The sequence below is a fragment of the Phocoena phocoena genome, chromosome 2, assembly GCF_963924675.1.
Source record: "Phocoena phocoena chromosome 2, mPhoPho1.1, whole genome shotgun sequence".
Taxonomy (NCBI): domain Eukaryota; kingdom Metazoa; phylum Chordata; class Mammalia; order Artiodactyla; family Phocoenidae; genus Phocoena; species Phocoena phocoena.
The window spans coordinates 49,692,223-49,719,597 of NC_089220.1; the positions used below are offsets into that span (position 1 = coordinate 49,692,223).

Genomic DNA, 27,375 nt, shown 5'->3' on the forward strand with positions numbered 1-27,375 from the left:
GGCTTTCTATCCTGTTCCATTGATCTATATTTCTGTGTTTGTGCCAGTACCATACTGTCTTGATTACTGTAGCTTTTTAGTAGAGTCTGAAGTCCGGGAGCCTGATTCCTCCAGCTGTTTTTCTTTCTCAAGATTGCTTTGGCTACTCAGGGTCTTTTGTGTTTCCATACAAATTGTGAAATTTTTTGTTCTAGTTCTGTGAAAAATGCCAGTGGTAGTTTGATAGGGATTGCATTGAATCTGTAGATTGCTTGGGGTAGTAGAGTCATTTTCACAATGTTGATTCTTCCAATCCAAGAACATGGGATAGCTCTCCATCTATTTGTATCATCTTTAATTTCTTTCATCAGTGTCTTACAATTTTCTGCATACAGGTCTTTTGTCTCCTTAGGTAGGTATATTCCCAGATATTTTATTCTTTTTGTTGCAATGGTAAATGGGAGTGTTTTCTTAATTTCATTTTCATATTTTTTATCATTAGTGTATAGGAACGCCAGAGATTACTGTGCATTAATTTTGTGTCCTGCTACTTTAGCAAATTCATTGATTAGTTCTAGTAGTTTTCTGGTAGCATCTTGGGGATTCTCTATGTATAGTATCATGTCATCTGCAAACAGTGACAGCTTTATTTCTTTTTTCCGATTTGGATTTCTTTTATTTCTTTTTCTTCTCTGATTGCTGTGGCTAAAACTTCCAAAACTATGTTGAATAAGAGTGGTGAGAGCGGGCAACCTTGTCTTGTTCCTGATCTTAGTGGAAATGCTTTCAGTTTTTCACCATTGAGGACAATGTTGGCTATGGGTTTGTCATATATGGCCTTTATTATGTTGAGGAAAGTTCCCTCTATGCCTACTTTCTGCAGGGTTTTTATCATAAATGGGTGTTGAATTTTGTCAAAAACTTTCTCTGCGTTTATTGAGATGATCATATGGTTTCTCTCCTTAAGTATGTTAATATGGTGTATCACGTTGATGGATTTGTGTATATTGAAGAATCCTTGCATTCCTGGAATAAACCCCAATTGATCATGGTGTATGATCCTTTTAATGTGCTGTTGGATTCTGTTTGCTAGTATTTTGTTGAGGATTTTTGCATCTATGTTCATCAGAGATATTGGCCTGTAGTTTTCTTTCTTTGTGACATCCTTGTCTGGTTTTGGTATCAGGGTGATGGTGGCCTTGTAGAATGAGTTGGGGAGTGTTCCTCCCTCTGCTATATTTTGGAAGAGTTTGAGAAGGATAGGTGATAGCTTTTCTCTAAATGTTTGATAGAATTCGCCTGTGAAGCCATCTGGTCCTGGGCTTTTGTTTGTTGGAAGATTTTTAATCACAGTTTCAATTTCAGTGCTTGTGATTGGTCTGTTCATATTTTCTGTTTCCTCCTGGTTCAGTCTTGGCAGGTTGTGCATTTCTAAGAATTTGTCCATTTCTTCCAGGTTGTCCATTTTATTGGCATATAGTTGCTTGTAGTAATCTCTCATGATCTTTTGTATTTCTGCAGTGTCAGTTGTTACTTCTCCTTTTTCATTTCTAATTCTATTGATTTGAGTCCTCTCCCTTTTTTTCTTGATGAGTCTGGCTAATGGTTTATCAATTTTATTTATCCTTTCAAAGAACCAGCTTTTAGTTTTATTGATCTTTGCTCTCGTTTCCTTCATTTCTTTTTCATTTATTTCTGATCTGATTTTTATGATTTCTTTCCTTCTGCTAACTTTGGGGGTTTTTTGTTCTTCTTTCTCTAATTGCTTTAGGTGCAAGGTTAGGTTGTTTATTCGAGATGTTTCCTGTTTCTTAAGGTAGGATTGTATTGCTATAAACTTCCCTCTTAGAACTGCTTTTGCTGCATCCCATAGATTTTGAGTCGTTGTGTCTCCATTGTCATTTGTTTCTAGGTATTTTTTGATTTCCTCTTTGATTTCTTCAGTGATCACTTCGTTATTAAGTAGTGTATTGTTTAGCCTCCATGTGTTTGTATTTTTTACAGATCTTTTCCTGTAATTGATGTCTAGTCTCATAGTGTTGCGGTCGGAAAAGATACTTGATACAATTTCAATTTTCTTAAATTTACCAAGGCTTGATTTGTGACCCAAGATATGATCTATCCTGGAGAATGTTCCATGAGCACTTGAGAAAAATGTGTATTCTGTTGTTTTTGGATGGAATGTCCTATAAATATCAATTAAGTCCATCTTGTTTAATGTATCATTTAAAGCTTGTGTTTCCTTAGTTATTTTCATTTTGGATGATCTGTCCATTGGTGAAAGTGGGGTGTTAAAGTCCCCTACTGTGAATGTGTTACTGTCGATTTCCCCTTTTATGGCTGTTAGTATTTGCCTTATGTATTGAGGTGCTCCTATGTTGGGTGCATAAATATTTACAATTGTTATATCTTCTTCTTGGATCGATCCCTTGATCATTATGTAGTGTCCTTCTTTGTCTCTTCTAATAGTGTTTATTCTAAAGTCTATTTTGTCTGATATGAGATTTGCTACTCAAGCTTTCTTTTGGTTTCCATTTGCGTGAAATACCTTTTTCCATCCCCTTACTTTCAGTCTGTATGTGTCTCTAGGTCTGAAGTGGGTCTCTTGTAGACAGCAAATATATGCGTCTTGTTTTTGTATCCATTCAGCCAATCTGTGTCTTTTGGTGGGAGCACTTAGTCCATTTACATTTAAGGTAATTATCGATATGTATGTTCCCATTCCCATTTCTTAACTGTTTTGGGTTCGTTATTGTAGGTCTTTTCCTTCTTTTGTGTTTCTTGTCTAGAGAAGTTCCTTTAGCAGTTGTTGTAGAGCTGGTTTGGTGGTGCTGAACTCTCTCAGCTTTTGCTTGTCTGTAAAGGTTTTAATTTCTTCATCAAATCTGAATGAGATCCTTGCTGGGTAGAGTAATCTTGGTTGTACGTTTTTCTCCTTCATCACTTTCAGTATGTCCTGCCACTCCCTTCTGGCTTACAGAGTTTCTGCTGAAAGATCAGCTGTTAACCTTATGGGTATTCCCTTGTGTGTTATTTTTCCCTTGCTGCATATTAAAAATATGTTTTCTTTGTATTTAATTTTTGACAGTTTGATTAATATGTGTCTTGGCGTATTTCTCCTTGGATTTATCCTGTATGGGACTCTCTGTGCTTCCTGGACTTGATTAACTATTTCCTTTCCCATATTAGGGAAGTTTTCAACTATAATCTCTTCAAACATTTTCTCAGTCCCTTTCTTTTTCTCTTCTTCTTCTGGAACCCCTATAATTCAAATGTTGGTGCGTTTAATGTTGTCCCAGAGGTCTCTGAGACTGTCCTCAGTTCTTTTCATTCTTTTTTCTTTATTCTGCTCTGCATTAGTTATTTCCACTATTTTATCTTCCAGGTCACTTATCCATTCTTCTGCCTCAGTTATTCTGCTATTGATCCCATCTAGAGTATTTTTCATTTCATTTATTGTATTGTTCATCATTGTTTGTTTCATCTTTAGTTCTTCTAGGTCCTTGTTAAATGTTTCTTGCATTTTGTCTATTCTATTTCCAAGATTTTTGGATCATCTTTACTATCATTATTCTGAATTCTTTTTCAGGTAGACTGCCTGTTTCCTCTTCATTTGTTAGGTCTGGTGGGTTTTTATCTTGCTCCTTCATCTTCTGTGTGTTTTTCTGTCTTTTCATTTTGCTTATCTTACTGTGTCTGGGGTCTCCTTTTTGCAGGCTGAAGGTTCGTAGTTCCCGTTGTTTTTGGTGTCTGTCCCCAGTGGCTAAGGTTGGTTCAGTGGGTTGTGTAGGCTTCCTGGTGGAGGGTACTAGTGCCTGTGTTCTGGTGGATGAGGCTGGATCTTGTCTTTCTGGTGGGCAGGTCCACGTCTGGTGGTGTGTTTTGGGGTGTCTGTGGACTTATTATGATTTTGGGCAGCCTCTCTGCTCATGGGTGGGGTTGTGTTCCTGTCTTGCTAGTTGTTTGGCATAGGGTGTCCAGCACTGTAGCTTGCTGGTCGTTGAGTGAAGCTGGGTGCTGGTGTTGAGATGGAGATCTCTGGGAGATTTTCACCGTTTGATATTATGTGCAGCTGGGAGGCCTCTTGTGGACCAGTGTCCTGAAGTTGGCTCTCCTACCTCAGAGGCACAGCACTAACTCCTGGCCGCAGCACCAAGAGCCTTTCATCCACATGGCTGAGAAGAAAAGGGAGAAAAAGTAGAAAGAAAGAATTAGTAGAAGTAGAAAGAAAGAAAGAAAGGAGGGAGGGAGCGAGGGAGAGAGCAAGGAAGGAAGGAGGGAAGGAAGGAAAAAAAGAAAGAAGACAAAATAAAATAAAGTAAGATAAAATATAAAGTTATTAAAATAAAATAATTATTAAGAAGAAAAAAAACAAAAAAACGGATGGATAGAACCCGGAACAAATGGTGGAAGCAAAGCTATACAGACAAAATCTCACACAGAAGCATACACATACACACTCAGAAAAAGAGGAAAAGAGGAAAAAATCATAAATCTTGCTCTCAAAGTCCACCTCCTCAAACTGGGATGATTCGTTGTCTAAAGGAGGGAAGGAAGGAAAGAAAGAACGAAGATAAAGTAAAATAAAATAAGGTTATTAAAATAAAAAGTAATTATTAAGAAAAAAAAACCCAGGACGGATAGAACCCTCGGACAAATGGTGGAAGCAAAGCTATACAGACAAAATCTCACACAGAAGCATACACATACACATTCACAAAAAGAGGAAAAGGGGAAAAAATTATAGATCTTGCTCTCAAAGCCCAGCTCCTCAATTTGGGGTGATTCGTTGTCTATTCATGTATTCCACAGATGCAGGGTACATCAAGTTGATTGTGGAGTTTTAATCCGCTGCTTCTGAGGCTGCTGGGAGAGATTTCCCTTTCTCTTCTTTGTTCTCACATCTCCCAGGGGCTCCCCTTTGGATTTGGCCCCGCCTGTGCGTGTAGGTCGCCAGAGGGCATCTGTTCTTTGCTCAGACTGGATGGGGTTAAAGGAGCCGCCTGAGTCGGAGGCTGTGGCTCACTCAGGCCGGGGGGTGGGTAGGGAGGGTCATGGAGTGCAGGGCGAGCCTGCGGCAGCAGAGGCCGGGGTGACATTGCACCAGCCTGAGGCGCGCCGTGCGTTCTCCCGGGGGAGTTGTCCCTGGATCCTGGGACCCTGGCAGTGGCACGCTGCACAGGCTCCCCGGAAGGGGGGTGTGGATAGTGACCTGTGTTCGCACACAGGCTTCTTGGTGGCGGCAGCAGCGGCCTTAGCGTCTCATGTCTGTCTCTGGGGTCCGCACTTTTAGCCGCGGCTCGCGCCCGTCTCTGGAGCTCCTTTAAGCAGCATTCTTAATCCCCTCTCCTCGCGCACCAGGAAATAAAGAGGGAAGAAAAAGTCTCTTGCCTCTTTGGCAGGTCCAGACTTTTCCCCGGACTCCCTCCTGGCTAGCCGTGGCGCACTAACGCCCTGCAGGCTGTGTTCACACCGCCAAACCCAGTCCTCTTCCGGCGCTCCGACTGAAGCCCGAGCCTCAGCTCCCAGCCCCGCCTGCCCCGGCGGGTGAGCAGACAAGCCTCTCGGGCTGGTGAGTGCCGGTCGGCACCGATCCTCTGTGCGGGAATCTCTCCGCTTTGCCCACCGCATCCCTGTTGCTGTGCTCTCCTCCGCGTCTGCGAAGCTCCCCCCTTCCGCCACCCACAGTCTCCGCCCGCGAAGAGGCTTCCTACTGTGTGGAGACTTTTCCTTTTTCACAGCTCCCTCCCCCTGGTGCAGGACCTGTCCCTATCCTTTTGACTCTGTTTATTCTTTTTTCTTTTGCCCTACCCAGGTACGAGGGGGGCTTTCTTGCCTTTTGGGAGGTCTGAGGTCTTCTGCCAGCGTTCAGTAGGTGTTCTGTAGGAGTTGTTCCACGTGTAGATCTATTTCTGGTGTATCTGTGGGGAGGAAGATGATCTCCGCGTCTTACTCTTCCGCCATCTTCTCAGAAGTCCTTAACCACTTTTAAATGTACATTTCAGTGGCATTAAGTGGCTTCACATTGGTATACAACCATCAGTTCAACCATCTTCAGAACTTTTGTCATCTTCCCAACATTATTTTATTTTTATGTAGCTAAACTTACCTATCTTTTATTTTCTTCTGGAACTCTTGTGTTGTTTTTAGGATGCTTTCTCCCCAAGCTATGGTCCTACAAAGTTCTCCTAAATTTTTTCTACTACTTATTTTATATTAAAACGTTTAATATATTTATGTTAAATGTTTGTAAATGTTTTAATATATGTAAAATTTATTCCTGTATATAGGGTGATGAGATATGGTTCTAATTTTCCTGATGAGTAGCCAGTTTTCCCAGAATCATTATTATTATTATTTTTTTTTTTTTTGCGGTACGCGGGCCTCTCACCGTTGTGGCCTCTCCCGCTGTGGAGCAGAGGCTCCGGACGCGCAGGCTCAGCGGCCATGGCTCACGAGCCCAGCTGCTCCGCGGCATGTGGGATCTTCCCGGACCAGGGCACGAACCCGTGTCCCCTGCATTGGCAGGCGGACTGTCAACCACTACGCCACCAGGGAAGCCCCCAGAATCATTATTAAATAAAGCACATTTTTCAACTATATTGAAGTACTACCTGTGTCATATGTTAATTTCCCTTACGTATCTGGATCTAATTCTAGACTTGGTACTGCTTCTTCTGGTTCATTTCTGTGTCTGTAGTCTTCTGGGCTGTTGATGATGATGATGACAATTACAGGTGCTTTATTGAAAATTTAACCATTTGGTAAAGCAAGTTGACCCAATTTTCTCCTTGATGATTTTACAACAGTTATAGTTCTATATGAACGTAAAAGCCATTTTATCTAGTTAAAAAGATCCTTTTTGTATTCTGATTGGAATTGCATTACATCCACATATTTTTCAGAAGAACTGACATTTTTATGATATGAATTCTTCACTGGTATCATTTTATCAGGACCATACTTGTACTTCCAAAGTCCTAAGTCCTTAAATGAGGTAAGGGTAAAATTTAGAGTTTTCTTTCTGAATCAAAACTGAAATTGGGTACTGCTGCTATTAACTCTTACATTGAGTTGCATGATTTAGTTGAGAGCATTCATCCGGGTGAGAAGGAAGAACAAGAGGAAATATGAAGAACCTTGATTCTTTCTTAGTTTAGACAAGCTCTAAACCTGGCTGGGTCTCAGTTTCTTGAGAGTGTTATAATATGCTGATCTGGGAATCCTTGGGAAGTACCCAGTATTAATTATTATAAGGGAGGGGGATATCCCTTTTCTCCATTCTGGGTGAATGTTAACTGATAAAAGATTCTTGCAAAGGGATCTGTGTAACTGAGACCAAGAGTCGAGTTCAAAAATTGTAAAGGCTTGTGAAAAACATTTTACCAAGACAGCTCTCAACTTCCTAAACTTTAATCCCTGTTCTTTTTTTATTTACCGCAAATTTGTGGCCAAAGAAGAATGTTTTTGAAAGGAAAACAAGATATGATCCTTGAGAAAATGGTCTGTTTTCCTCTAAAGCACAGACAGGATAAATATCCCCCCATGCTCTGTACAAAGAACAGAGACCAGAGAATCCTTAGCACTTGAGGGATAGGGGAGACCACAGATGCAATGGTCTGTACACTGGCCAATCCAGAAACGTGTGAGCGCTGAGGCATCCCTAGGGTAGAGGTCCCAAACCCAGTACCTACAGGGGCCAGGCAGGTGTGGGAGAAATGATTCACTCTCACAAACAAATATATTTTTTCTTATTTGTCTTAAAATATGCAGTTATTTCTATTGCTTGTATATTTTCCCACTTTTGATAGAGATATGGGCACATTAAATATGTCACTTTTAACTTTAAGAAAATTAATACTGGAAGAGTGATGATAAAGGGCAACTTTCACTTAGCCTTAGTGTCAGGGAGTGGTAGGGCGTGTTGGGTACTGTGATGAACTCACGTACCCAGCCTTATCCACCGTGGACAGCTGCTTCTCGGTCTCAACCCGCTGACGCCACAGACTGCAGGCCCAGGATTGCTAGATTGCCAGCGTTTTCAAGAGGATCTTGGTAACCAGGGTTTTAAAGTAACATTTCCTGATCTGAAGTGTTGGCAGCTGGGTCAAAAATCCTTCAAAATGCTAAGGCCAAACATTTGACCTTAGAGGATGTAGAAGACTGAGCTTATCACAACGGATAGGTGGGCAGTGAGGACAAAGGGCCGATGACAGGGTGGAGGCGCTGCCCAAGAAGCATGTGTAGCCCTCTCAGCTCTGCGGTGGAAACCAAGCGGGGCTCAGGTTAAATTCAGTGGGTGAAAATAGCATTCTTTTTTTAATGTCAGAGAAAATGCTTTGCTTCGCAGTGTAATAGGAAACATCCATATTCAAAAAGCAGAGAAAATAAAAAGGAGACCAAAATAAAATAGGAGTGTCAAAGGCAGAAACTTTATATAAGAGACACTAAATCTGAGTCTGAGGCGGCCCAGGCTTCTAGATATAGAATAACTGAAGGATGGTGAGTGGCCTGGGAAGAGGCACTGACATCCTCCAGATTGAGCCAGCACAATTCAGAGTGCCGAGGAATAAGACCAGGCCTGAGGCTTTGGTTTCATATACTCATAAACAGGAAGGAATTAGAATTAAAAGAGCCCTGAACTCCATCTTTGTAGTACATATGGTAGTTTAGTCTGTTCTAGTAAGACTCCTATGTATAATAAGCATGTTGGGTAAGCCTGTGGACAGTCCATCCATCATGTTGCTTGGTTCTTATCTAATTCCTCCCAATGCCCCTAAAGGAACCCATTCAAGGTTGAAGAAGAAACATCCAAACCTTCGTCAATGCAAACATTCACAATGTCGGAGCCTTGATCAAGACCTTCAGGCTACCAATTGCAGACTGGGTTCAGGACCAGAGGTGTCCCTCTGAGCTCTGCCCCTGAGGTCAGGGGAGTCAACAGAGAAGAGTACGGTTTGGGGATGCTAAATCTGCCCCATCTGGCTCCTGATCTCACCACTGCACTGACGCTGCTTCTGGTGAGGTCACACGAACCCCTTTAGGACGCCCCCGCGGCGCCTCTCAGGCTTCCTCCCACTTGACTCTTCAGCAGCAGCATCACCGTGGACCACTTCCTCCTTCCACGGTCTCTCTGTAGTGTCACGTTCTGCTGTCTTCTCTCTTGTCTTGGGGAACCTTGTTCCCGTCCCCCTCCTCTGCTTCCTCCTCATCGACCGCATACCTGGGTGCTGGGGTTCCCTGGCCTCTTCCCTCTCACTCTTCTGGACAATCACTTCTAGCCGTGGCCTTGCTTACACTCACGCTGACTCCCCGGCTTTTATCTTCAGTTCAAACTCCAGCCGACCTGACGACTGTATTGGTACCTCAGAGTCCCTGTCAACCCAACGTGCCAGAACAGTAGTTCCTTCCCCCCAAAACCTGCTCCTCCTCTCAGTCATGGCACCACCATCCACCCCCATTATACAAACCTTTGGTCTTTCTTGATACCCTCTCCTGCATCCCTCACCTCCAGTCCGTCACCACATCCGGACTATTCTAATAATAAAATCTATCTCCAAACAGTGCCTTTCTTGCCATCTCCCCTGCCTCAGCACTGGTCCAAGCTCTCAGCTATCAACAGGCTCTTCACTGGTCTCCTCTTACCATATTGCCTCCTCTGAGCCATTCTGTATCCTGCCACCATAGTGAGCTTTTAAAAACCCAAATGGTAAATTACCCCATCTTGCTAAAATTCCTTCGGGTAGCTTCCCATTGCACTTAGGATGAAACGTAAATTTCTTAGTATGTCCTGCAAGGGCCCACAGGACCTGCCTTCTGCCTGTCTCACTGGCATCAGTTCCATGTGCTTGACACTCAAACCACACCATCCTGCAGTTCCTTAAGTGGCGTTAAGTTCCCTCCTGGCTCAGAGCCAGTCCTCTGCCTGGAAAGCCACCATCTCTGTACCACCACCCCTTCCCTTGGTCTGGTCAGACCTTTCTCACCCTCCAGGACGCAGTTCAAAGTCACTTCCTAAGGACAGTTTCTCTAAGGCAGCCTAGTCTTTTATATATGGAGGGCTCTTCATGGCACTTCTTTGCTTAATGCCTGAGTCCTCCGTCCCATTCACCAGTGTGTCCCTAGTGCCTTGAATAGTGCCAGAGGCTGAGCAGACACTCTCAGATCTTTACTATAATATAACAAAGAACACAGCCAAGACAGGGACTGGCTCCCAGATATCTGCTGCTCTGGAATGTTTTCAGGTCACCCAGAATCCTGGCTACCTACAGAGAGTTAATAATTTATTTTAAAATATTTATAATTTAACGTTTGTAAGTCCTAATTAGAATTTAGTCTTAGCAATTGATTTTTCTAAATGAAGAATTTTCTGGAAATCAGTTGAGAAATAAGTTATTGGCTATTTGCAGCTACATAAAAGTTGTCTCATGGCAGGGGATAGGAGAGACAAGTGGTTTAAGTGTCACATGACATCTTCCTATGTTGCCAGAAGCATTGGAAGCCCTCGCATTTGATGATAAACGTCACAAGCCTTAAATGTCTATATGCGCCTCAATGGTATGGTGAAAAGTACTCTCACACTCCTGGCAGAGGTGTAAGTATGTTTGATCCTTTTGGAAAGCAGTTCGGCCGTATCTGTTTAGAGCTTTATGTTGTACTCCTGGGACTCCAGATAGTGCCCAACTAACTTCTTAAATGACCACCTTCCCCAAGGAGATCTTCCCTGGGCCACTCACTACCCTTGAGCCAGGTACCCTTTCCTGAGGGCTTTTTGTAACACTTATCATGTCTGTAATTACTTGTTCTACATCTGTCTCCCCTCCTAGGTTCTAAGCTCCTTGAGAGTATGGTCAAGTACTTGCTATGTCTCTATATCCTTAGGACTAGCAGAGTGCCTTAAGCACATTAAGATAGATAAATACTTGTTGAATACAATGAATTGAGAAAGTCAGCCTAAATAGAAACAGATTGAACCCCCAATAATAATATTAACAGTTAAGCTTCCTGGAGAGAACAATGTGGCCTGACACTGTTTCATGTGTTTTGTGTTATGAAGCTGTCACAGCAGCCCTTGAGCTTCCTGCTCTCACAGGTGGAAAACTGAGGCCTAGAGACATTAAATTAAATTATTCAAAGTTAAGGTCAGCTGGTTAGGAGCTTGTTCATCAAAACCTTATTTACAATACACAAAAATTGGAGAGAATCTCTCTGTTATTTGAATAGATATGCAGCAATTATTAGAATCTAGGTTTTCAGAAGGTGTGCAGTAACAGGAAGATGGGTATAATATAATATTTACAGTCCCACCCGGTTCAGTGGATCCTGCTGTGACAATGCTCTTTACCTGCTACACGGTCCCCATGCTTGGGTTGCAGAGTTATAGTTCTTTTAGTTCATACCAGGGTGTCAGGTGGGGCAGAGGCGGGCCAGACGTAGAAACGGACATCTGGAGGGTGCGAGTGTTTCAGGGAGAGAACTGGGTGAACAGGTCCTGAAGCGAGAGGGAGTGTGAGCCTTTGAAGAAGTGAGAGAAATTCAGTGTGTCTAGGGTTTAAGAGATGGGGCTGCAGAAGTAAGCAGAGGTCAAACTGAGAGGATATTTGGGTTTTATCCTGAGGCAGCAGTGCCCCTGGTGATCACTGCAGGTATGGATGGGACAAGTTGGAGGTGCCAGTCTTGGCATCTGAGAAGGTCCAGGTATTTGTTTCGGTAGAATTGATACATTTGTACTTTTGCTAAAAAAGTTGGCTGAAGATGTGAGGACTACATATGGAACATGGAAAATGAAAAGAATCTAAGATTTGAGGTCTGGGCCTTCGGACAGTTATTTTTCAGAGGCTGTAAGAAAATCTCTGCTTTCCGCTAATTGTCATAAAGCTGCTATTTACCCCCTTTACACTTGGTCGTTTGCTTTCTGTTTGAGACATCTGAGCCAATGCAATTCTTTGGTTTAAAACAGCAGTCAGTTCTGTCCTCCTATATCTGGAAAGTGTTAGTTCAGGCTAAGTTTCCAGCTATGGGAACATAAATCTGGGGCTTTAGAGCTTGGAGTGCCTTCTGTTCTGAGGCCCAAATGTGGCTAATGGGCTTTAGAGTGTCTTGGCTGTTTTATATTTGTTTCATCAAGTGTAATCGCTGGAGCAGGAATTTCACATCTTTAAGATAGAGGGGTTTTACAAAGAAAATGAGAAAATCATTGTCTTTTTTAGTATTTCTCTTGCTGACTGTTTCTCTTCTCACTATCTATACAAATGTGCTAGAGTGTGCATTTCAAGAACTTCAGTTTTTCTCCTTCTGTCTTTTATCATTTATGAAATATCTGTCTACCTATGATTAATACCTCTGTCTACATATCAAATCACCTGGAGAATTTGGGGAAAAAAAGCAGATGGCTGGGCCCCTGTCCAAGACCAATTCAGGATCTCTGGACGTGGTGCCAGGGCATCTGCAGTTTTCAAAAGTTCCCCTGGTGATTCTACTACAGGGTTATTATCTAGTGCTGCATTAACAAACCTCCCCAAAACTTAGTAGCTTAGGGCTTCCCTGGTGGCGCAGTACTTGAGAGTCCGCCTGCCGATGCAGGGGACACGGGTTCGTGTCCTGGTCCGGGAAGATCCCACATGCCGCGGAGCAGCTAGGCCCGTGAGCCGTGGCCGCTGAGCCTGCGCGTCCGGAGACTGTGCTCCGCAATGGGAGAGGCCACAACAGAGAGAGGCCCGCGTACTGAAAAAACAAAACTTAGTAGCTTAAAAAAGGATGATTTCTTACTTCTCACAATTGTGCTTTGGTTGAGTGCTCCTTCGGGGGTCTATGCATGGGCTCGCCCACGTAGCCGAATTAGATGAGGGCTGGCAGGGGCTGAGCGCAGCTGGAACACCTGCGCCCTGCTCTGCTCGTGGTATTTCATCCTGGGCTGGATCTGGGGGGTGGATCTCATGATTGCTTTGACCACTAGAATGAGGCAGAAGTTATATCACCTGATTCCTGAGACTAGGCCTTAAGAAGCCTTTCGGCTTCCTCTTTTGCTCTCTTAGGTCACTGCCCAGAGGCCTTCAAGCCCTAAAGCAAGTTAACCATTTTTGCTCTCTTCACAGTAGTTTGCTTAGTTGTAGTGTTTCCAGTAGGATCATGGACAGGAGGGGCCAGAAAGCTAAGTACAAGATTTATCTCTGTCAACACCGACATTCATTCCTGCCTGTGTTTTCTAGATACACTCCTTCAGGCATATCAGATTGGAGAGTCTTCCTCATTTTTCTCTTTTAAAAGGTTTCATCAGCCTAGGAAACCTGATTTACTCATTCATTCACAAATAATGATCGAATGCCTATTACGTGCAAGGCCCCATGCTGGGAATAAAACATCATTCTGCGTAAACAAGAGAACACAGACCCTGATGTTTGTCATGGTTCTTATATTCTATAGAATGTATCCATTATATCTGTTGGCAGCAGAGGACATTAAACAATCAATTGAACAATTACTTAGTAGGTTTGAAGGATTCCAAAGGATTCATCCTTCAGGGGGGGCCACGAGGGACACTGAACCAGTCTAGGGAGATCTCTGTAGGAGGGGACATTTTCATTTTTTTTTTCCCAGCCTCCTCATATCTCTCTTTACCTTCACTAACCACCAGGATCATGATCATTTTTCACTTACAGGCTGCTAACGAACAGCTCATCAAGTGAAGAAAGATAGTGCTATCGACAGCCTCCGTCAACCCAAGACAAGAATTTTTCTAAAGGAGAAATAGCTTTCTTCTGTTGGGCCAAAATTAGAGAAAACTCTTTCACACTTCGACTTTAGCACCTTGCTTTTTGTGTTTTCAGCAACTCAAGCATCCCAACCTCGTCAACCTTATCGAAGTCTTCAGGAGGAAGCGGAAGCTTCACCTGGTGTTTGAATACTGTGACCACACGGTGCTCCACGAGCTGGACAAACACCAAAGAGGGTGAGTGACCTGTCGTTTACAAACAAAACACAGCAAAACACACTAGGGTTTGCGAGGGAAAATCAGTTATGACCCTTTTTCACAGCAGGCAAGGGCAGCCAGTGTTTGGCCACCATACTCTGCTGCTGAGGGGTTACCAGAAATGTTGAGAAAGAAACCATAACTCACCATTTTCATGAAGAAAGCAGCAACTACATTATTCGGTTGAACTTGATTTCTTGGTATATTATCTCTGCATAAATGCTATGTCAGTCTCTAGAAAAGAAAAGGAGGGATATTAGTTATTCTGTGTCTGCCTAGGGAAGCATAAGGACTTGGAGATTGAAAGGAAGAGTTCAAAAACAATGGCTAATAGGAAGTTTAAGGCTAAAACGAACGTGGTGTTTTATCTGAAGCAACCCAGGTATCTGGTCTGCTCTATTGGTCAGAACTTTTTTGGTTACAAATGACAAAAAACCCAACTGAAGCCGGGTGTAGGTGAAAAAGGAAGTGGTGGTGGCTGTGATTGGAGAGGTGACTCTGGAGGTCCTGCTGATCTTATAACACATTTCTAGCACAGGCAACACCTTTGTATGCAGCAGCAGAAGGTTCGGTGAGCAGACAGAGCCTTTGTTTGAAAAAAAAAAAGGCAGGGGGTGGGGGTGAGATCCCCTCCTCTGAAGGTCGTTCTTTGCCAGGGTGAGCAGAATGCAGGCTGGATTTTGGCTCCCACCCACTCCTCAGCTGGGTGTCTTTAAGGCAGAGTGCCTTAGGTGGGGCCGTTCTCTCTCTCTGTCTCCCTCTCCCCCGCACCAACGACTCCCAACTCTTCCTCTCTATGTTGGCTTCATTCTGCCTTGGAGTTGAGTCTCCTTTACAGGGTTGATTTTGGAGGGTATGTGTGTGTGCTGTGAGATGGAAGCAGTTAGGAAGGGAAAAGTGTGAACTAGAAAGCATTGCCACAGGCTTTTATCAACCTGGGTAGCCATTCTAGAAGAAAGGAAGTTCTAGAAGAAGGTAGCGTCTGCATACAAAGTCCAGTAGAAGACTGATTGGCTCAGCTCAGGTGATGCAGCTACCCCTGGAACCAGTGACTGTGCCAGAGGGAGAAGGTAGAATGATTACAAGGTCCTAGGAGATATGATTCAAAGTGGGTCAATCAAAGAAGACTTCATGGAGGAGGCGACCTTTGACTTGCAAGGTGAGGAGACTCCAGAGAAGTCGAACAGGGAAGGATATGTCCTCTTCTCTGTCTTTTGCTGTGTTCCTGGGAGCCCAACTTTGGCTGAAGACGCTATGTAGAGTGCACTGGAGATCAGAACGATGGAACGGCACCCCATCCTGGCTCACATTCGCACTCCAGTGGCTGGAGGCTGAGGCTCTTTCAACAAGGCTTTCAAGCCTTGGCCAAGAGCTTGCTCTGCCATGTGGTGGTGCTTATGTATGATCTGCCATGAGCTCCGGGCAGATGGGATTAAAGTGGTTCACGGTTCATTAGTGACCATGGCACAGGCTTTTCTTGTTAATTTACACAGCCAGAGAGAGCCAAGAGAACAGACACCTCCTTCCCTTCAGCAAGTCATTGATACAGAGAAATTATGTGTTCAAGGGAGAAAACATTGACTATGTTGATATTTGCTCTTTTGACAGCTTGCTAGTGACACTTCAATTAAACCTTCTAGTATAAGTTACTCGTGCTATGTGGAACTAGGGGGTTGTTGCAGGGAGTTTGATTAATCATGTTAGATTGAGTCACTTAGAAACACTGATTAGTGGGGGGCTGCAAGCAATTGGGAGTCAGTTCTTTTTTAGCATATAGTTTCAGCAGAAGAATAAAAAGACAGGAAGAGGAGTGATCAGAGGCTTGGAAGCAGATTTTTTTAACTCCACTGGCTAAAATCTGTTATATATGTTCCAGAAAATGCTTTAATATAGAGGTGGGTTAGAGAAGGGAAAGACTGGTAGACACCTGTGTGGTTAGCAGCTTCATTTCCAAATGACACTGTGCCATGGTTTGTCAAATATAAGATTGACTTAAGGAACACTAATAACTGAGCAAGTTTGAAAAGTAGGATTTATTCTAAGTCAGATCATATGCATTTACTTTGAAGTTTAAGGATGTGTGTGTGTGTGTGTGTGTTTTAAAAATAAAAGTTACTTTCCATTATCCTGACTATTTGGATTCTCCGATCCTTTAAATGCTATTTCAGAATTTTGCTTGTCATCATTAAGGAGTAAATGTCATTAACTCTGTCAACCAACGATTTTGAAATTCATAGGAAAACTTTATGTTTCAATGTAGAGATCTACAAAATAAAGCTATACTATAAAATAAAACCTTGTGAGTGTATTCCCAGTAAAAGTGGGTCAGCATCACCTGTGTGACCTTTAGCAAGTTGCTTACAGGTGTCCTTACCTCTAAAAATGAGAGTTTAGTACCAGGTAAAATTTAAGAGAACTTCCAGCTCTACAGTGTTATGAGTTGATGATCTAATACCTAGAGCTCAGAAGACTGCAGTTCTCTTTTAGTTTCATATGTGATCTGTTAGACAATATCAACAGAAGATAATGTGCTAATGCAGACGTTTTTCCTGCCTGATGGCAGGTTGGTCCTCCCTGGGTTTGTACATTTACCCCAAGAACGTCCTGTGATCACTATATTTCCAGGTACAAATTTCTAAAATATAAAGTGGATCATGCCACTCCGCTACATAAGTCATTTAATAGCTCCTCAAAGCTTACTGGTGTGGTAAAAACCCCTAGCATGGGATACAAGATCTCACTCACTCTGCAAGATCACCCCATTTCCCACCAGTTTCCAATCCCATGGAATCATTTGCATCCTAGGCTTTAGGACACCTGGATTGCCCTGCCTTCTGTACTCTGCCTGGCAAACTCCTGCTTGCCCTTGGATACAGCTCAAAGATGACCTCCTTATGATACCTACCTTAGGAGACTCGGGAGTTCCTTCCTGTGGTATCCATTACATCTTCTGGAATTATTTATGTTTGCCCAGTAAACTATAAAATCTTTAAGGGCAAGAGCTGTGCCTTCCTCATCTGTGCATCCCCAGTAATTTTTAGCTTAATTCTTGGCACTTGGTATATTCTCAATACTTGCTGTGGAGTGACTGAGTCAGCAAACTGATAAATTGATCCTTAAAGATGATTTTAAAGAACAGTAATCATAACAATGTTTCATTTTTCATTTAAAAATAGTTACTTTGATTAAAAATGTCTAAAACCTAATATTGTCAAAGGAAATCATTAGTATACTGCTAGAGCAACCTGTCCAGAGGGAAATTTGGCAGTGGGCCTACTTCTGTTAACTTACCACAAGAAAATAATCGAGTATGTGTGTAAATATTTAGTTTAAAAAGTGTCTATTGTTGAAGTATTGTTTATAAAAAAAAAAATTGGAAACAACTGAAATGTCCCATGATGGAGGATTGGTTAAGTAAATTATAGTATGTCTTCACAATGGGATACGGTGGAGCTTCTAAGAATCATGCTTATAAGATAAAACAAACATTGACGTAGAGAAATGTTTATGAGTGGTTGCAAAATGAAGAAAAAATGCTATAATAAAAAAACATATTTCACTTTCATAGAATTTATAGATAGGTAGAAAACAAAGAAAAGTAATTAATATACACGTTTTAATAGAGATTATCTCTGAGTGATGATTGTATAGATATTTTCCGCTTTGTTTTTTTATATTTTCTCTGTGTTCCATTTATTACTTTGGCAATGTTTTAATTATTAAAAATAATTCCTGCTAAATCAGACTCAAAGACTTATCTCTACTTTGAATCTGAAACGGATACTAATTTATCTCCTTGTAAGATGTCGGTAACTTCTTGAACTCCTTTGGAAGGCTTTTGGAGAAGATTCACATTCATGCTGCTACTAACAAGCGAGTTTATGCCAGAATATATCCCGTTATAGTGGCATAAATACGTGTCCATTATAGTTCCCAGTGCTGTGTTCGTGTTGCTTATATTTGCTCTCAAACAAGCATATTCCTTATCTTCTGTGGGACTGAATGGGCCTTGTACTTATTATTCTATTAACTATTGGTCTCTCCTCTGTCAAAGTTTCGTAAACAACTGGTTTAGGTGTTCTCTCCTCATTTTTCTGCTCCTGTGTAAGTGCAGCCGGACACTTCACCCATTTTTTTTCCTGTACAGATTCCATTACCACCAGATCCTCCTCTGACTCTCATATAGTTTGTTCAAAGAACATCTGGTGGGTAAAGGGCATTACTATAAGTTTTCAGTTTCTGACAATGGAATTCCAGGACTTTTCTAAAACTCTAAAAATCTGTTTTTTAAAGTGATGCATTGTTTGTTGTAAAAATGTCAAGCAACACAGAAACATATAGAAATAAAGTTTGAGAAATGGTTTTCTAATTATTTTCCTATGCGTATATATATTTAAAGAGATTGAACTCTACATACTGTTCATTTTGTAAGTGTGTTTGGGAGCTGTCTCCCTATTCATACATACATCTCTACTTTTATATTTTTAAAATGGTATCGAATTCCATGGTGCAAATATACCATGGTTTCTTTATTCAACCCCCCCATTGATAAATATTTAGATTGTTTCTAGTTTTTCTCTAATAATAAGGCTACAGTAAACATAAATATTTCTATAAGATAAATTTCAAAGAACATATTATTTCTATAGGAGCTTGGCCAGCCCTTTTGTCCCCATCTTTGTTGTAACCTTGTGTAGAAGTGAAGCTTGAATGGATGTTGATTGTTTGACTTCTTGTAATGTGACAAATATTAGAGGAGCAGTGGTGGAAAGGACCATTACTGTATTGAGAACCTGGGAAGAGATCCATGGTCTTTCTTTGTCATCTCTCTCGTCTCTCTTATTTCTGAAGACGTGTTTAAAATGCAGTTTAATCTGTTCACTTTCACACAGCAGTTGTTTAGGTTTCTCTCTGTTCGTTTCAATTTTGTTATCAGGACATTAGGGTCATAGTCCATCCGTTCCAAAACTTGGAAGGAGAGACAGAAGTTTGCTTTCTGGGAGTTATTTTGTGAAACCAACACATTATGCATCAGGGCAGAGATATGCAAAGCATCCTTAAAGGGATAGGAAGCTGCCAGGCTGGTTAGATGTGACTGATTACACACATTTTATCTAAGGACGACAGCTTCCTAATTTGGAGATGGGTGCAACTAAACTGTCTCAGCATAAAGGCAATAACCAGTCAAACTGTGTACTTTCTCTCATTCCAACTCTTTGCTCACCAAACACCATTCTCATTAGAACTTGAGTTTCTCTGTGGAATCGCCTACAACGAGAGCATAAGCTGGCAGTCAGAATTTAAAGATGGATGAACAAATTAGCATTCTGGCTTTATATATCAGGTTAGTAAATTTGTGTAATGTTCGCCTGCCCCTTTGAAATGGATACTGTCTTGGTGTGCTGACAAAACTAAGTGTCTGTATATGAAAACCTGAGGACCATTGTAAAAGGAGCCAGGCTGCTGGCTGCCCTACCAGACGAAGCAGCACATTCTCCATGTTGCTGTGATGAAATGACTTTCCCCCCCAATTCTGTTCTTCACTTAATATTTTCTCATATGCATTTCTCTCTGCCACGCCCCACCCTCCTGCCCGCCTCTCCTCTCGGCAGGCATGTGGGATCTTAGTTCCCAAACCCAGGATCTAGCCTGTGCCCCCTGCAGTGGAAGCACGAAGTCTTAACCACTGGACCGCCAGGGAAACCCCTCATGTGCGTTTCTAAATATGTTGCAGTATAATTTTTAGATCTATTATTAACTATAAGATATTACATCTAGTTACATTACCATCTAACTGTTCCTCCATTGTTGAATATTGAGGCCATTTTCAGTGTCTTGTCTGATAAATGATTCTACTCTCAAAATCTTCCTACAAAAAGAAGATTTTTCTTCTTTTGCACTTTTTCTTTAGAAGTTCTCAAAATGGGATTATCGGCTCATAGGGTTTGTCAAACTGAACCAATTCACCTTATCACCAATGATGTGGATTTATATATATTTTTCCTTATAGTCCTGCTACTTTGGTTTCTATTATTAAAATATTTGATGAATGAATTCCTTCAAACATACAAGGTAGAAATAATAGCAATCCTACACAAACTCTTTCAGAAAATATAGAAGGATATTGTGAGACCACTATAACCTGATACCAAAACTAGATGAGGACATTTCAAGGAAAGAAAATGACAGGTGAATATCCCTTGTGAACTTAGGTGTAAAAAACCTTAGCAAATTAAATCTAGCAATGTAATGTAATAAAAATAGTGATGTTCTGCTATTTCTTGATGTATTAATTTTTAGACATTTTTAGACATTATCTACAGACTATTCTGATAGATGAGGATTTAGCTCTCTTACACCATTATTTCCTCTGCTTCCCCTTCTCCCCCCAAGTAGTTACATTAAAATTTTATTAATTCAGCATTCACTGTTCCCATTATTATGCCTATGTAAATATTACTTATAGCTGTGCATTTTACCATACTAGGGTTTCTTTTTGTATTTTTTCTAAATTATGTTTGCCTTGCTTTTTAAATTTGCTTAGTATTCTATTGCTAACTTTTTCCACTCTTTTTAATAGTCTCTCAGCATACTTTTCCACAGGATAATCACATCAGGTAATCCATTAGTTCACTTTTTTGCCCCCTTGGTGATATCCTGCCTTTAGACCCCCATTCTCCATCTGTTTGGCTTGCTGTTCTCCAAGCCCGCTGACCAGCTGTCCTCCTGGGACTTCCCTTTGCTGTCATCCTTTGAATCCCCTCTTGGAATTTCTCTATAGTTTGATTCACCACTTCTTGGATCTCCGGTCTTCCTCTTTCTGGGTTTGCTTACTTAGTGTGGCCAAGGATCTCTGTCTCCAATTGGCTAAAATGATGGTACAGTCACACAGAAATCTAGACCACAGATATTTCTAATGATACCCCCTTACTCCTTGGAGCCAAACACTTGGGAAGCTTTTATGTTCCTGGGGGTGAAACAAAGTCCCCAAAGCAGGCAGGAGGAGTGCCGTGAGGTCACACTGGTGGAGGACCCAGGAGTGCACTTCTCCTGCACCTCTTCCCACGAGTGGAAGATGGATTCCACTTCACCCTCCCTGGAGGGAGTACCTCTGTCAAGTTGGACCACAGCTCAGTGGGCTCCAGAGGGACAGCTGTAGCTCTCACCTGCTGTCACCATGTCTTGTCTTGTACTTTTATTTTCCCAAAGATACTATAAGCTGCCTGAGGGTGAGATGATGTCTTATTATATTTAGATTGAGCTTCAGTGTCGTTCTAGTTAGGTTTTAGGAGAGAGTGAAATAGATGGGTATGTTTAATCCACCATCTTAACCCAGAAGTCCTTTGAAGCACTTTTATCAGTTGGCTTCAGTGACACTGTGTTCTCTTGAGTGTCGTCTTAGTTCACTTGGTGTTCAACCCTAGTCTCTTGCTGGGTCCCCCTCCTCCTTCTGATCTCTACATGTTGCAGGGCCTCAGGGCTTGACCTTCTCTTCTTTTTTCTGGATTCATTCCTTAGGTGGCTTCATCCACTCTTAGGCCTGTAAATCCCATCATTATGCTTATGCTTTCCAAATTTATCCCTCTGGACCTTCCTTCTGAATTCAGAACTCCTTTCCCAGAGTCTTCCCTTGCATGGCTGAGAAGCATCTCACCCATCCACCCTCCCTACCCCTCCCCGGCTTCTCCCCAAGCATTCTCCACAGTAAAGGGCCCCACCATAAACCAGCAACTTAGGCTAATTACTTGGTGTCATTCCTTGATTTCTCTCTGAATCTCACATCCAATCTCTCAGAAAATCCTGAAGACTCTATTTTTAAAATATAGTCCAAATCAGGCTGCTTCTCATCACCTTAACCACTCCGTCAGATGTTGTCCTAAGCAGAAAAGCTTTCTGGAGCATGTGTATAAGATAGCACCCTTTTCAGCACAGTGCCCTCTGTACATATGTGAGTATCCAGTCCCAGTGAGGCGCCACAGAATAGATTCTATTTTTCTTCCTTTCTTTATCTGTAACTCCCTCCACCAACAGTGAAGAACCTGGCTCCTATCATCCTTAGCTAACAGGGGTCTTAGAGATAGAATCTGAGGCCCTGGCATTCCAGAGCAGAAACAGAGTAATCAAGAAGGGAAGTGAGGGACTTCCCTGGTGGTCCAGTGAGTGGGACTCCGTGCTCCCGATACAGTAGGTCCGGGTTTGATCCCTGGTCGGGGAACTAGATCCCTCATGCGTGCGCAACTAAGAGTCTGCATGCCGCAACTAAGAAGTCTGCATGCTGCAACTGAAAGATCATGCATGCCCAGCGAGGATCCCGTTTGCTGAAGCTGAGACCAGCTCAGCCTAAATAAATAATAAAATATATATGAAAAAAAAAAGTGGAGTGAGTAGCTGAGCCAAGACGACACTAGGTAGCTTGAACAGAATTTTTACGTTTGAAAACTGTGTAACAAGGTGCTTAGTGTTAGAGGAGCGCTAATGATACGCTATTATAATTTACTTTTAAATGCTCTTTTTGCGTAATTTCTTTTTTTTTTTTTTTCCGCGCCACGCGGGCCTCTCACTGCTGTGGCCCCTCCCGCCGCGGAGCACAGGCTCCGGATGTGCAGGCTCAGCGGCCATGGCTCACGGGCCCAGCCGCTCCACGGCATGTGGGATCCTCCCGGACCGGGGCACGAACCCATGTCCCCTGCATCGGCAGGCGGACTCTCAACCACTGCGCCAGCAGGGAAGCCCCGTAATTTCTTTTGGGAAATGTTCTTAGAGACTAAAATTGCCTGGTACTGAATAACCTTATATTAATACTTAATTCATTACATAATCAACATATATTCTATTTTTTTCTGGGTAAAAAATTGAGGCTGGAGACTAAAATTGCCTGGTACTGAATAACCTTATATTAATACTTAATTCATTACATAATCAACATATATTCTATTTTTTTCTGGGTAAAAAATTGAGGCTGGGGGAAAGCACGTCCCCTGAAATGTCCTCTTCTTAGTTGTATCTTTCTAGGCCTTCTTTCTAGACAGGTGAGATTTTCTGGCATCTGTACCTTTATGTCGCTAGAATAAGGAAGGGAATTTGGAGAAAAGCTACTTCAGCCCAGGAATGTCCCAGCTCTTCTTCATGGAAGTGGCCTCTTCATTTCCTCCACATTGTCCCACTGTTCCAGCTTCCCCTTATCTGCTTGAAAGGATTTCCTGAACATCTGGCCTGTGACAACAGTGGCCTCATAGCCCCTCCCGGAGGCTGGAAGTGACTTTTTTGGGTCACCTTGACACAAGTACTCCAGCGCTTCCTCCCTGGTGTACATATTAGTTCTGGCTGAGGATCACAACATTGTTTAATGTTTGATTTGTAAAAACAGTTAAGTCTAACTGGTGGGCGGGGGTCTTTGAAAATAAATGTACTCTGTCTGTAGTTCGTTTTGCTCATTGCCTGATATTTTTTTTAAAAAATGCTCTCAGAGCAGGTACCGTTTTCTGATTCACACAAAGGACCTACTGGGGCCACTGTTTGCCCTGGTTATGTAAGCTTAGAGTCAGGGAGGAAGTGCTGGGAGCAGTGGTGTGAGGTTTAGATGCTGTAATAGAGGACAGGGCAGGGAGATGTGAACAGGATGCAGCCAGCTACCAGAGAGGAACGGTGTGAGGAAAGAACCAAGATGCCTATGTGGGCGTCTACTTATTATGACCTTCAGTTGCCTGGTGTGCAATGTAAACCTCTTCCTTACCATCAGTAAAATCTTCATTACCTTAAAAAAAAAAAGTGCTGGGGCTTCCCTGGTGGCACAGTGGTTGGGAGTCCGCCTGCCAATGCAGGGGTCACAGGTTCAATCCCTGGTCCGGGAAGATCCCACATGCCGTGAAGCCTAGAGGGGAGTCCGCGTGCAGCAACGAAGACCCAATGCAAGCATAAATAAATAAAAAATTTAAAAATTAAAAAAAAAGTGCTGCCTAGGGGATCTGAAGAAACCATGTGCCCACCTGTGGAAGATGAGTTAGGCTTCAAGGCCATCAGTTGGGACAACTTGAAAAAATAAACAGCATCTTTCATGCTTGATATTTACTAATAACTTGCCATCAACAAAAAGCTCCTTTTTTGTTACCTGCCTGGTAACTTGAGACAGAGCTCAAGTTACCAGGCAGGTTCCCAGTGGTGCCACAGATGTTCGAGGTGGGTGGTCTTAAGTACCCGTTGAAATCTCTGTGGGTCTTCCTGGTCCCTCCCTATAGATGTAGATGTTACATTGTTGTTACCTTGCTGTCCCTGGAATTCAGCAGTGTTCTGATCATGTGTTCTCTACACTTTGGACCCCTGGAATGCCTGTCGCATGAGTTAGATGACTGTATGTGTGACCTAGGATTTTCCACTACTTAAGCCTGTCTTGGTTTGCTTTTTTCTTTTTTTGAGCTGAATTCCATGGCAACACTAAAGAATGTGTCTGTGTTGCTTTTTTTTTTTTAATAGGGTACCAGAACATCTTGTGAAGAGCATAACTTGGCAGACATTGCAAGCCATAAATTTTTGCCATAAACACAATGTAAGTCTCATGATCTCCCTCTAAAAACCAGAAGGCTGCCCTTAAGCTGAGGTGGAGCCTTTGTACGAAGTTTATATCATACTTTTGTGGATAGAATTTTTTACCCAAATCTTTGTAAGCCCGGTTGGGGTAAGTAGACGCTAAAAATGCCAACCTAGCTAGTCCTTCTTGTTCAGGTTTTAAAGATGCATTTTTATGATTTTAAGAAGGTAGTTATTTTTACGTTGCTTAGGAACTGCTCAGATTTAAGGTAGAATCCCATTCAGTTGGAGTCCGTGTTGGTCTGGAACCCTCAAAATACTCTGAAATTGGGGAGGGGAACTCAACAAGCTCATGCTTGTTGAGTGCAGTACGTGGAGTCTCAAGTGCCATACACACGTACTAGTGTCTGCATTGGTGAGATAGAGGTGCCAAGTCTGCAACAAAGCAGCCAGTGGAAACCTCTAGCACTCCCAGCCACAGCGAGGCTGGCGGGAAGCACAGTGGACCGCTGCCCAGGTGGTGTGACTTCACAGATGCTGGGAACCCTGCTGTTCCTTCCAATACAACATGGCCCAGTCCCTGTGCACAGAAGCCAGACTCCAACATCAGAGCTTCATTTTGGCCACAAGGGCAATTTACCGCAATATGTCATCCTGACAACAGCCAGGGTCCAATTTCACTGGTGGGGCTGAATCCCCTTCCTCACGCTGTTCTAAATGGGTTTTTCTTTTTCCCCTGAAGCTGCCTTCCCAGAGAAGCAAATATGAGAGTAGGCGGCACTTCTCCCGGCTGTTCCTCCACCTAGCTCACGGCTACAGTCCTTGTCCAAATGCATGCATAGCAGGGAGCATGGACACCTTATAGGTACTGCGAGTGAGGGCTAGCAGTTTCCTGAGAGCAGGTTTTAGGATGGGGGAGCAAGAGAGACTGCAGAAAGGCCCTGGTGGGGAAAAGCAGAGACACTAAGAACAAATATAACGCATACCACAGTTCCCTGGAGAGCCCCTGAAGCTGTTTGGCCACATGTGCATGGGGGGAGGGTTGTAGAAACTTGTAAAGAATTCCCAGAGCAGAATAGGAGCACATTCTTGCTTACAAGCACTTCTGACCATCTGTCGTCATGATATTCAGGGCTGTACCCATTTATAGTAATATTTGAAGCCAGTGGTAAAAAAAAAGTGGAGATCTCAGGGCCATTATTTGCTGAGAATCAGATAGATTGTAATAAAATAATTCAGTTATTTCCCCCCAGTTTTTCCAGAATAATAAATGCCCATGGGGAAACACACGGAGGTCTCACCCCGAAGATCCTTTGGAGTGAGAACTAGGCCAGGCCCAAGAGGAAACTCTGTCATCTCTCCAGATTCTAGAGAGTCAAGAACATCCCAGGGTATCAGCCGCAAGCCAGAGAGGGTCTCTCAGATTGCAGAAGTCTCCAACATTCTCCTCCAGAGAGGAAAACACTTGGAAGAAGGGAAGGTTATTAGGAACCTGAACAGTACTATGACCCCACGGTTGTTTTTATGTAATTTTAATTAGGTTGTTGATTTGTTCCTTGCCAAAAAATTGTTATTTAATAAGAAAATCATGTGAAGATTCTTAAACATTCTTCCAGCATCACCCTGTTAAGCAATGTCAGCTGTAGTCTGGAAACCACAGGTGATTTGTGTCTAAACTCTGGCATGGGGACTACATCCCGTGGGGTGGAGGCACAGAAAGAAGGCTGGATGTGTGTGGGATGGAGCTGACATCTAGCGACTCCCCAGAGGGTGAGCACTGCCTGCTCTTATTTATCTGGTGGGGACGAATGTCAGAGCTGGAAGGGAGGTCTCTTGGCAAGCTGCTGCTTCCCGCCCTTCTCTTTCCCAGCTTATCTCAGTAGGCCCAGGGCTTGTCCTGTTTACCAGGCAGAGTGTGTTCTGTTCTCAGTTAAACAACTGGATTGTGAATTCTGCTTAGGTACCAACTTGCAGCTCCTGCAGCCATGCTGCAGGCCTCACCCAGAGCCTTTTAACATTCTCCCTGTCACCTAAGGTAGCCGGATGAAATACAGGACACCCAGTTAAATGTGAATTTCAGGTGAACAGTCATAACCCTTTAGTATAAATATGTCCCAAACATTGCGTGGGGCATACTTATACTAAAAACTTATTTGTTTTTTATCTGGCTACCCTACTTTCATTTTTCCTTTCACACTTGTTGGTCTTTAGGGGCCCTTCAGGAATTTGGGCTGACTCAGGCTGTGATGGGTATGGTACTAGGTTTATGGTACTAGGCTGCTGTTCTGTAGTCTGTTTTCCAAAAGGCCAGTGAGAGGTTCAAACGATTTCTCAAATATTTGCTAAATATTCATATGTTTTATTTAGTCCATGTATTGTAGTTGCTCCTTTCTAATCTGCTTTGGTTTGGTGTTTGTGATTAGTGCATACACAGAGACGTAAAGCCAGAAAACATCCTCGTCACAAAACATTCTGTGATTAAGCTTTGCGACTTTGGATTCGCTCGGCTTTTGAGTGAGTATTGAAGTTTTCTTTAGTTAAGTGTCAAAGCTGGAAAGATTTTTAACATGATAAAGAATCTAAATGCTATAGAAAGCTGGTTCCTGTATATTTAGGGCATAAGCTTGCTATAAATTACACGTCTGCAATTAATTGAAAACATGTCGATATACACTGGTTTAAAATGTATGCTATCTGTCAATTTTACCACAGTAAAGTGCTTATTCAAAAGTATGTTACCCTCCTGGTTTCTACCATGTTTTGCTAAAATAGTACATTTTAGAACTACTGTTTTAGAAGAGTGGTTTTCAACCTCGGCTGTAGATTAGAATCATCTGGGAAACTATAAACTCTAACTATAAAAACTATACTGATACCCCTCCAGGGATTCTGGTTTAATTGGA

The 27,375-nt window shown here is 42.5% G+C and overlaps 1 protein-coding gene across 5 annotated transcripts in view; it reads left to right on the top strand.

Annotated features, from left to right (window-relative positions):
- The window catches only part of CDKL1 (cyclin dependent kinase like 1), a 69,425-nt gene that overhangs the window by 30,517 nt on the left and 11,533 nt on the right, over positions 1-27,375 (top strand). For all 5 annotated transcript variants that reach the window (XM_065872928.1, XM_065872932.1, XM_065872929.1 and 2 more), the window contains 3 exons: positions 13,806-13,927; positions 24,419-24,491; positions 26,896-26,986. In XM_065872928.1, the coding sequence (XP_065729000.1) occupies positions 13,806-13,927; positions 24,419-24,491; positions 26,896-26,986 (286 nt within the window). The remainder of the gene's footprint in view (positions 1-13,805; positions 13,928-24,418; positions 24,492-26,895; positions 26,987-27,375) is intronic.